This window comes from Chelon labrosus (genome assembly GCF_963514085.1).
Source record: "Chelon labrosus genome assembly, chromosome: 13".
NCBI lineage: Eukaryota > Metazoa > Chordata > Actinopteri > Mugiliformes > Mugilidae > Chelon > Chelon labrosus.
This window is the reverse complement of record NC_140346.1, coordinates 2,850,892-2,863,175: the sequence shown is the minus strand read 5'-3', so window position 1 is coordinate 2,863,175 and position 12,284 is coordinate 2,850,892. Positions and strand designations below refer to the sequence as shown.

Here is a 12,284-nt window from a genome sequence, read left to right as displayed (position 1 = left end):
ACCTCTGCCAGAATTGTAGTCCACAGACAGCAGTGACGAGGGAAGATGGTAAAGGCCTAATCTAGGCCAAAGGAAGAATGGGAGCCGGGTAGTCGCTCTCCTTTGCTCCTCCTAAACAAACACCAGAGAAACTTCCACAGCGGCAGCGACTGGCCCGACACGACCTTCTGCAAAGAAACCTTTTTGGTAGGCAACTCCAAGTGTGAGTGCTTGTTATGGAAGAAACATAAGAGCTTCCAGGGACGAGTGTCTTAGTATGCTAAGAGTGTGAATGCTTTGAGAATGAGGATGAGGCCTACTCAGCCTTGTACTGCAGTCATCAGCCTCCCTGCTGATGAGTGTCCCTACAGGCTGCAGCTGAGCTCGCAGGGCATCAGAGGCGCAGAGGCCTGCATACGTTATCCTGTTGCTCTAAAAACATTCTAGCTGCGATATCAAATCTAGAGCTGCTACGCTAGAGCTGCTAAATATGAGGCACGGTACGGACTAATAGCTAAGAGCTTTACGTAAGGGGAAGGCGTGTTTTTTTTCCAACAGCAACTTTTCCAATTACGCTTAAGATCTCATTTGACTGTGAATTTAGATAAAGAACACATTACTTACTTGTTTAACTAATATAAATAGCGATTCAGTTGCAGTTTAACCTTGTAAACTGCAAGCCAAGCATGCCCAGTTATAAATATATTAGGGAGCGCCTTCGCAGTTTCCACTACGGTACAGTAGAGTATTAAGTGTTAAAATTACTTTTTATTTATTTTGCCGGCTTAACACAAATGTATTTAAAGCCTGTCTGCATTTATTAAGTGTACAGTTCACAGTTTGGATCTAAATTAGTGATTATATTATCTAATTAAGGTAAAGGTGAAGTGCTTTCGAAATTGCATGGTCGGATGGATAAAATAACATAAAAAAGCAGCTCCAAAAATGAAATTTATAAATTCTTAAAAGTCACTGAACCTCGTGGTCCAGACACTGTTTTGGAGAAAACTCCAAATATACCGTGTAAACCTCCAAATTCTCCTTAAACATCCAGAAGTTAGAGATTTATTTAATTGGACTTCTTATAATGTGTGCCTTTAGGGTTAGGGTTAAGGACAATTTGAGAACCAAACACACACACAAACGTGCTCCATTATGCCCATGGGGGTTTCACACACATACACTAAACAGGTGGCTGCTATGAATGGACAGACCTGTGATACCAGGTAGAAAGTTAATATTGTGTATGTCTATAAACCCAGAAATGATGAAACAGAGATCCATAAGTAGTATTATTACATGTAACAGCCAGAGGAATATAGTACTCTTTTACAGTTGGATTTGTCATGAGGAATTCAGTACTGTTACTGTCTGCAGACAGGCATAGATTGCTGAAAATATTTTTTATTCTATTAAATGGTTCATTCAGAATAACATGAATGAAACTATTGTTTCTGTTCATTTTTTTTTTTTTTTTTGCAGTCTCTAAACTTATGACTGAGATATCAGTTTGTGAATGAGTTCTTCAAACAGAAGAACCACACATATCTAGGGACAAAGATGGCAGCAACCAACAAACAAAAATCCTTATAAAAATGCATATGAATGAGTGTAGATTGTGCAGATATGGGGAATATATACCTTGTATTTTATGTAATCTGTTATCACATTGTTGATGTGTTACATTTTTTTTTGTGCCAGACAGATAGAATGCTTCATGTGGATGTGTTTAGTGCTTCTTAAATGCATGCAGTACAGTCATAAACCCTGATCCTGACGAAGGCTTAAACGCACCAGGAGGAAGTAAATAAAATAAAGCTTTCTTAAACTATTTTCTCTCCTTAAAATGTATGCATAATAACATTACAAGCTAAATAGAAGACACACATTTTCAATATACCTTCTTTTATCTTGGTGTTTTCCATGAGCACCCTTGTCAGATATTACTCTTTTTTTTTCAATACATTAATGCATAAATGTATTAATATTTTACTTTTAACATGTAGTGAGTGAAGTAGAGTTAATAAAAAAATAAAAAAAAAAACATTAGGGCATCGTGCAGAAACATTTAGTGTGAAGTTTGCAGAAAGGGTCATATCATGCTCCAAAAGAGAACAAAATGGTGGCTGATCTACCAAAAGTCAAAACTAGTATTGGAAGCAGATATTAATCTCAAACTGAAACTTAATACAGGGTCTAACATAAGACAGACATTTAATCTGAGTTAATGTTTTCTGATACAGTTACGTTTATTTAATAGTCATTTTTAAGCCATTTAAACAGTCCTATAAAAACAAACTCAAAATGGCTGCGTGTCATACAATTCAAAAGCTTTGTCCAAGATCGGAAATCTTCACGTTATGGTAATCTCATATTTTTGACAAGCTGGCAAATATCGAGTTCTACAAGGAAGTAGGTCTTTCAGTCAGCGCCAAAAATAGAAGACTGACTTTGTGGTTAATTGTCTATACATGAAACAATTTTGATCTTTTGATGTGCTAAACCCAGAAAAGGAAACAAGACAATACAGCAGCTAAGATTTTCAAAGTTACAGTTATCATCAAGCATATTTTTAGAAAGGAAAGCACAAACAGATCATAAAGAGTGCACTTCCTTCTTTCAGTGCGATGAGCAGCAGGCATACTGATATAGCACCTGCTATTTTTTGTCTTTTGAAGTCAACAGTGCAAAAAAAATTAAACGGAGGTCGTAGTCAGAATGACGAGAAGACCTCCACGGTCATATGACTCTACGCTCAGTGTAAATAAAACAGTGGCTACCGTTCTCAGAGGCTGGTGAGACGCTCACAGTCATGTTGTTTAGCTTGCTCCCCTCCCCCTCGTCTGCAGCGCTGACGCATCTGCTGCTTTTGCATCAATCAGCAGCCTCTATATAGGTATACCCTGACTTCTTGCTAATAGCAGACGTGTCTGTCTCTCAGCCCTGCCTTTCAGTTTGCATGCTCACTGCAGCCGTCAGAAAAAGCACCGATGAACATCTGTGCTGGGCTGCACAACAGAGCACCAGTCAGTGCCATCTTCTCTCGCGTTCTACATTACCTAACCACAGTGACTGCGTAAGCACGGACGAGGGCTTTGCTGTAATGTACTGCTGCACAGGCAGGGACTGTGTGTACCAGCATCAAACAGATGGTGTAGCGTTATGCATTCAAGGTGCATGTTATTTCTAGAGATAATTTCCTTTCATGCAAAAGACATCTTCCTTTCTGCTCACGATCGAGCTGCATCGGGATGTATTTGGTGTGCTGTCGGAGAGCTTTAATATGGTATTTGTTGTACAGCAGAGCTCATCACTCTATGCTGCAATAGCAATGCAGCTGAGCATTTTATCTGGCTGTTGAAGCGAGTACAGCGCTGATGTGTGATGTAGCACCGTGCATCTCTCCGCTCTCCCTACAGCCCTCTGCCATGCTTAATAAAAGTTGCTGTTTCCTGCTCAGTGGCTCCAGAACGAAAGCTTCGGTCGCCCAGCTAGCACAAAGGCAAACCTATACTCAGGTTTAGCCACACGCTGTATAAGTTATTCCTATAGCTGTAGTAGGACAGAAGAGGGACATGCAGATGAGGGCAGGGCAGATCTAGCCCAGGACCAGGGCTGCATGGATAGAGTCGAAGGACGTTGGCGCTGGAGTCATCTGCACACAGAGAGGGAGGGAGAGGAAGAAAGACGTCAGAAAAAGCTCTGCTTCTGACAACACCACTGCGACCATCACAGAAAAAAAAAAATACTTTCGCCTTGCTCCCGCGAAACAGTTTTTCATGTATAGTTGGGTGTATAGGAAAGGAATACTGCATGACATTGTTTCCTGTTCGCCCTGCATCAATTTCTCTGATTTACTAAGGTATGTTTTGCATGGTTTCCCTAAATTTCTAACCTTTTTTTAATCTGCGGAAGTACGCTTTGCAGATGTGCGTGAAGTGGCTTTTGCTTTGACATTTCGCTCTGTGTATGACAATACTGCTCCTGATGCAGTCATTTCTTGTTTTGTGGTTTGTTATGAGGGGATTTTTACGTTACAGAAACGAGATAAAAAAAAAATATTGGCTTTGATGGTAAACTTAGGTTGGGTGTGGCAAATTAAGAAGCACTGACAGCAAATTCAAAATTTCCGCTCAGCATGTGGTGGCAATACACCACAACAAATGATACAAATTGTGAAAAATGAATATGATAAAGTAAAATAGCATCACAAAGGAAAGGATGAAATGGTTCTGCATACGGCACAGACAGAATCGACATTTGTAAATGCGTGGCACATCACTTGCACTTGTGGTGATATGATGCATGGCAAAGTCCATTTCTTGCTGCAGACAAAGACACACGGTCCAATACATATACATAAGTATATTCAAGCGGAGGCAAAGGCAAACCTCAATGGCTCTGCAGACTGCTGTGTGTTGCAGGTTCTCAGAGAAGGCAGGATGTCTGCAAGGGAGAGACAGGGGACGGTACACCCGGACAGCTAATACAGTCAATTGCCATCCAGCTGAATCCCAATAAGTGCTGCGCCATAGCATGTTGCCATGACAACGGAGGCCTGTCTGAGAAAGAAGGCAGGAGGGTGGTTGTGTTTTCATCAGTCTGAGAGGCTTTAAAATCGGCGGCCATATTGTATTTGTTGCACAAATGCAAAACTGGAAACAACTGAAAAAAAATAAACACTGACCGGCATCAATGGTAAATTACCTTAAGGCACCTGGAGTACACAAAACAGTACATTTATTGACAACAACAAGCCTCTCCGTGGTGCAAGACAAAAAAAATAATTGGAACGTACGACAATATTAGAAGCTCAACTTCCGGTTAATGTAACGTAACTAATAATATACCTAAACCTAGATCAAGACAAATGAAGCTCATCTCCCATTTCCTTCTAAATGATAATGCAGAGCAAGAAATGATTTTACACTGTAGCAGCGCTGCCTCCAGAGTTATAGTAGGCCAAAACGTAAATAATATTCTCATTACAAACTGTCACTGAAGCAGTAACTTCTGACTTTAAGTTGGACATTGATGATTCATCGCTTAAAGAGTGTCTCAACAAATACAGTCAGCATGCTACGTAAGACTAAATGACTCAGACAACACTGACTCTGGAATGAGTAGGCCATAGTTAGAGCATCATGCTGGGTGATACATCTTCTTTAAAAGTCGGAATGAATGAACTTTAACTTCCACCAATATTGCAGATCAAACTAATCCACTAATGTGGGTTTGTCAATATACAAAATGCATGTAAATCGTTGCCCGACTACAAATATGTGTTTCCTGCACAGTAAGGAATGCAATACAATACAAAAGATTAACAACACTATTATTAGCGAGTTAACAAAGGACATTAGATTGTTTTTCAATTCAATTCAATTTTATTTATATAGCGTCAATAACAATACAAATCGTCTCAAGACGCTTTACAAAACCCGGCCTGAAACCCCCAGAGCAAGCCTGAAGGCGACAGTGGCAAAGAAAAACTCTCTTTTAACAGGAAGAAACCTTGAGCAGAACCCAGCTCATATGGAGGGACCCATCTGCCTAAGGCCAGTTTTTGGCTTTTCATAGCCTTGATTATGTGCTAACTGACATTATATCAGTGGATCTAATTGGCTGCTATGTACGACAGCAACTGTCTGTGACACTAGTGAAATGATGCTGCCAACTGACAACTGAAGAAAGGAGCATATGACTCATCAGCACATAACTGTCTGAATGTCATGTTCCTCACCACCTAGGTATTGAGAAGAACAGGCTTGCCATGACAACCAAGTACAGTTGCGGAAGCACACCGGATATATTAACACTATACTGAATTTTCATTAGATATAATAAAAAACTAAAAATGATGGCTATATTTTCAGAAATGACAGTAGTTTTGGGATTAGTACATAACCTACATGAGTTGTTTATGACACATTTCCGTGTATGAAAAACAAAGTCAATCCAACAGAAGTTAACAATATCTAAGACTTTATGTAATCGCAACCATCACCATAATTCAGTCTGTTCAAATCAAATCTGTTTAGTGACATCCTTTGAGTAAAAATACACTTTTACAGTGAATCTAAAGAGTTCGATGTCCGTCTAAAAGCATGCTGACAGTACCATTGACATGGTTTCCCACACATTCACTAATCTCTCAAACATGCTCACTGTAGCACCGAAATAGTTTACAGCACAGAATATCAAAACACACGCGTAAGGTCTTTCTTACAATAATATAATAATAAAATACAGTGAGATAATTTTTTAATGACTCAATTAGCCTTTAGAAGAGATTAAATAGTGATTCTATACGAGAGAAACAGGATTAAGACTCAATTCTGTAAAACATCAGCAGACAGGGATAGGCTCTCTGGGATAGTATCTTCTACTTTATGTATTAAACTTCAAATCATTCTTTGTGGTTTACAAAGGGACTTTTTTATGAAATAAAATGGAGACTATTGATGATTCCTGCACCACAAGTGTTGACCAGACTGTTGACACTGGAGCTCATCTATCAGGACATTGCTGCCATCTAGTGTTACAACACATGAAGAGCTAAAACATATTCAAATATAAAATGTGGATTTTGATCTTCATTCTCCATTTTCTGATCATTTATTTCAATTATTTCTTCTTTTTTTAGATGACTGTGGTGTCCCCATGCACTCAGAACCTGATGGATAGTGCTCACCCTCACACTGTGCTCAGCAAGCTCAATGAGCAGCGCTCACAAGGCCTCTTCTGTGATGTTACCATTGTGGTGGAGGATGTAAAGTTTCGGGCCCACAGGAACATCCTGGCAGCCTGCAGCGGGTACTTCAGGAACGCCCTGACGAATTCTGAGACATGGAGCTCTAGCCAAGTGCTGGAGCTGATGGACCTGAAGTCTGAGGTGTTTGCCAGTATCCTCAACTTTATATACTGCTCAAAGGTGGCTTCACCTGGGGCAGAGGACACAGGTGGGCTGGTAGCAGCTGGAAAAAGACTGGGAATTCCTTTTTTAGAGAAGCTCGCAGAACAAGAGAGGCAGGACGAATGTGTCAAAGCCACAGACTCCTGCACAGCCCCAGTGTCAACAAAAACAAAGAAGGAAGCTCCCAGACTTGAGGAGACAGACAGTGCCAGAGGGCCACGCATCACCAATGCCTTTTCTATCAATGAAGTGTGCCCTGGAAATAATCCTTTCACTCCTCTAGCTCAAACAAATGTGGAGAGGCAGTCACCAGATGTGGGACAGCTCCCATCAAGCTGTCCTACAACCTCCTGCCCTAATGGGAACAATGAGACAACCCACGCCCTCTCAGAACACTCATATGCAGTAAGCAAATCCACTGAGGACAAAGATAGCAGTCAGTGGGACAACAGGAAGGTCAGTAAGCCAGCTGTATTACAGTCAAAGCAACTCATTTACAGAAATTCAGGCCCACTCAAAAAGCGCCACAGGCTGAGAGGCATTTTGGGTAAAAGTACACTTCCAACACCAGCTGAACTCCAAACAGATACACCAAATACAATAACCCCCACATTAACTGATGGGGTTACTGCAGCACCTGCTGCAGTCCTGACGCCGCCTCCACTTTTCGCAGAGGCAGAACCAGACAAAAGTGTAGACGAAGGGCTACCTATGGTCAGTGACAATGCTCAAATGGAGTTAGGCCCACCGACCCTTTCCCCTCACACAGAAGACAGCATTCAAATCTACAGTTGCGAGCAATGTCCAGAGATATTCACAAATCAAGCTCTTCTCACCATTCACTCTGACGTACACAAAAAGCGATTTGTTAGCCATTTGTTTTGCAAGTTCTGCCACAGAAAGTTTATACACCTCAAACGGCTCCGCAACCATGAGCAGATCTGTCCTAAGGCTGCGAAAGGCCCACCTAAAATAGACACCAGGGATGTCTCAGGCAAAGACGTGGACCACCTCTCAGACAACAGGATGGACACAGAGACCAACATGACACAGCTTCCGTCTGCTGAACCTTCCAGCCCTTACACAGAGTCCCTTCAAGTGGACCAATCAGAACCTCCTCAGGATGAGAAGGCCGTGAAGCCAGGTGGTAGTCAGAGGAGATACAACTGCAGTGTGTGTAGACGGGTCTATGTCACCCTATCCAGTCTGAAGCGGCATGAGAATGTACATTCCTGGCAGAGAGCCTATCCCTGTCATTATTGTAATAAAGTGTTTGCCTTGGCAGAATACCGAACTAAGCATGAAATCTGGCACACAGGTGAACGCCGCTATCAGTGCATTTTCTGCCTTGAAACATTCATGACATACTATATCTTGAAGAACCATCAGAAGTCTTTTCATGGCATTGATCCAAATCTAGCTGTTAAGAAAAAATCTGCAAATGGTGGGCTAAAAGCCAGTGTTTACCCAATCAAGCTCTACAGGCTTCTGCCCATGAAGTTTAGGAAGAGACAATACAAGACATACAGTCAGACATATTCAGAGGGTGTTGAAAGAGGTGATCAGTCATTGCTTGACAGCAGCCCTCTTATCCCTCCATTTGAAGATAATGGTCTGATCAGTCACCTTGACACCACTTCATTACCGCTGACATTCATGGCAACAACAAAGATGGTCTCACCTGTCATGCCTCGCATCTGCTTTGACAAGCCATGTGACCAAGACATTGACCAGAGTCTGAACAGCCAATTGGAAATTCATGGAGGCACAAGAAAAGAGTTTGACCACAGAGGTCCAGGCTTTCTTCACCATGACAGTACCCGCTCTGTGCAACCCAATAAAGAATCTTCTGCAGGTTACAAAGATGATCCATCAGTGATAATTAACCCAGAGCACATCAGCCACAATGTGCCGTTCTTAAACTCCCTTGACACGGTTAAAAAGTTAGGCGAGCTCTCAGCTTCGGCAAAAAGGGTTGAGGATATGACCAAGGAGATACTTCAATCAACCACAGTGAATTTGGCACGTGACAACACAGTGGGGGCAAAAACAGAAACATATATTGCCAAACCAGCATGCCCAGGTCCATCTGTTGATAGTGATGCCATGCCACTCTGTCAGATAACAGTGAAAATTGGCAATGAGGCAATAATTCGACGCCAAATCAAGGGATCTAAGCTCTTTCGCAGAAAGAAAAGGAGAATCAGAGAACTGAGCGAGGAGCAGGGCCCAAGTCAGCGCCCTTCAACAATGGAAAATGCAGAGAGTCCCCGGTCCCGCCTCAGAGCCGAAGCTGCTGCTGCCACAGAGCCAGAGCCATACGACGATACCAATGATGGTGACATGGCTGATAAACTCTGGCGTCCCTACTATTCCTACAAAGCTAAAAAGAAAAGAAAGAAACTCAGATACAAGCAAAGAAAAGCTATGTTTCACCATTTTCCTGAAACATCATTGGACAGAACTGCTGCCAGTGAGGTCCATCTTGACAGAAGCAGTTGGCTGACAGAAGAGAGCATCTCAAGTGGTAGTACAGGGGTGAAACATAGTCTTAGCAGGAACTGCAGCCCTAGGGCTACCTACAACTGTGACATCTGTGACAGCTCTTTCATCACAGAGACAGGACTGAGAGCTCATGTTATTGGTTCCCACCCATGCTTCTGCCGGACATGTGGCAAACAAGGTCCCCCTGGTGAGGTCCCTGCCGGTGGGGATTACATCTGCAACAGCTGTATGGAAAATGGCTCCTGCTTTGATAATACACCCCGGAGCCCCAACCCAGAGAAGAAGTACCGCTGCTCCTTCTGTCCCCAGCGTTTTCTCTACCTAGCCACGAAGAGAAGCCACGAGAAAAAACACAGAGAGACAAATGAGGACAGCTATAATTCTGACAGCTTCAGAGCATGTTCTAAATACTCAACACATCCTGGTGAGGACAATAAACAAGCAACTATCAAAACAGAAGACAGTGGCAATCAAAGGGACACTGACATAAAACATGAAAGGTTGGAAGGAGAACGTTTTTCCACTGATAAGACAAAGATTGAAGATACAGCTGACTTTATGCCTTTGACTACATACCAAGATGTGTCATATTCCAACATTAAAGGTCCATTGTCGGCCTGCAGTGACCCACTGTTTTCCCTGACAACTTCAAAGGTCAAACATAAGATAGGAAAGAAGAGGTTCAATGCACAGCATTCTATGCATCTCATTTCAAAAAAGCAAGTCTGTGACCGAGATGATAGTAACAAAGACATTTTGATGGGACCAAGAACAAACAGTCACAATGATCATGAGAAGTCCAGCAAACTATTTAGAAGAAATGATTCTGAATCTAAAGTTACCCAGAATTCTTTACACAAGCCGGAGAGATGGGTGTGTAAGGAGGAGCCGTTTTTTTAAGAGTGCAACTGCAGGAAAAAGAGTGAATGACATTTGCATACAATCCTCTGCTTTGGATAGGATATACTTGGTAAGATTTTAATTGCAGCTAAGTGTTTCTAGAGGATGGCACTAAACATGGGGATCTAATGGCAGTTTTAGGTGTAATTTCTTCCCTCCTAAAACCAATAACTCAGCGATTTTTTTCACCTTTGTAGAAGATATTTTTTGCATATTATAGGACCCCTTGACACAGACTGTACTTTGTCCATTGTCTATGCATGTAAGGCAGACCTGGTGACATGAACGTAACCTCAAGAAGAGACATTATTCTTGGTAATGTTTCTTCAAACGGTGTGCAATATCAGAAAATAATTTGGAGTGTGTTGGACAGTTGAAAAGCTGCCTAATCTTCACTTTTCTTTTTAAAAAAGTTGAATTGTATGATAGTCACATTTTTGACTATCCTGTTCAGTTAACTGGGCACGGTGAGTTGCACTTTATAGATAGACTATGCCAATTTGTCATTTTAATACTTTGATAATTAAATGTCAATTCTACGCACCCCTGATATAATTCTTATTTCTGATTAACACATGGCACCATTGAGATTAAATGTACAACTTTTGTGTGTTTAATATGTATAAAACATGTAAAACTATTTAAATAAACATTGTTGATATTCTAAAACAGTGAAATACAATAAACGGTCGACTGTCATTTCACTGACACACCACACTGATAAGACAATAACAAAGAAACATCACTAAGTCAAAGTGTAGAGAGTGTTTTTAAGCAGAATATCTTAAAAGATTTAACCAGACATAGTGGTACAAAACCTGTTCCACAGCAAACTATTTCCTCAATATAAAGCCACATGGCAGCTATCTGCTCCTTCTGGTCCTTCAGGGAACTGCAGCTACTTCTGAAAACTTCGTCATCTCATATTTCCACACAGGCTGCATCTGCATTTAGTGTTGGACCTCAAGACACAATCTCCAGATGTTTCTAAATTCTTTCTAAGACCTGTCATGTGTTGCAACAGATGGGTCATACGTTTAGGTGTAAGGTACTGACAACATTTCCCCTATAACATTGTAATCTATCGTTTCATAAAGAAATAAGTATATATTACAAATACTGATAAAATGGCAATCTGTAAAAACAGAAGTTAATTCAGCAACTTGTCCTGTGAAGGGTCGCAAGGGGGCTGGAGTCTATCCCAGCAGTCATCAGGCGAGAGGTGGGGTACACCCTGGACCAGCTGCCAGTCTATCACAGGGCTAACACAGAGAGACAGACAACCATTCACACTCACACTCACACCTACGGCCAATTTAGAATCACCAGTGAACCTAACCAGCATGTCTTTGGAAGCTGGAGTACCCAGAGAGAACCCACACAGACACAGGGAGAGCATGCATACTCCACACAGAAAGGCCCCAGTTGGCCTGGATTTGAACCCAGAACCTTCTTGCTGTGAGGCATCAGTGCTAACCACCATTCCACTGTGCCACCCCTCATTGCACTTTATGATAAATAAATAGTTAGACTGCAATAATGTCAAATCTTCATATCACAGTAAGGTATAGTAAAGAGGGAACATGCTCAATATATTGCGTAGAGCTATACAATGATTACTATGATACTTCCTGAGATACAAATCCAGCACCAACTGGATATGATAAGTAGGTCGACATTTCCTAATAAACATATTCCTGGTCTCATTTAGCAAGAGATTGAAACTACTGGCAGGAGTCCAAAACACTTCTTATAATCTACACAAAACTCGTTCGCCAACTGCAGAATTAGTCTTCCTCCAGCCATCCCAGTGCAATGACTTAAACCCCACAGAAAAACTCAGAGATGAGCTGAGGTACACAAGCAGAGGCTATTTGAATCTGAAGAATCTGGAGATATTCTGTAAACAGAAATTGTCTCTGATCCGGTGCCATGTGTTGACACATTGTAAGAGATATTCAGAGATTGTGTCTTGGCTGCACAA

At 41.5% G+C, this 12,284-nt stretch overlaps 1 protein-coding gene across 1 annotated transcript; it reads left to right on the top strand.

Annotated features, from left to right (window-relative positions):
* Positions 1-3,779: 3,779 nt before the first annotated feature.
* zbtb38 (zinc finger and BTB domain containing 38) lies at positions 3,780-10,891 on the top strand. Its single transcript, XM_084558351.1, has 2 exons — positions 3,780-3,841; positions 6,626-10,891. Exon 2 carries the CDS (start codon positions 6,626-6,628, stop codon positions 10,298-10,300), a length of 3,675 nt encoding a protein of 1,224 aa, XP_084414477.1. The 5' UTR covers positions 3,780-3,841; the 3' UTR covers positions 10,301-10,891.
* The last annotated feature ends 1,393 nt before the right edge of the window (positions 10,892-12,284 follow it).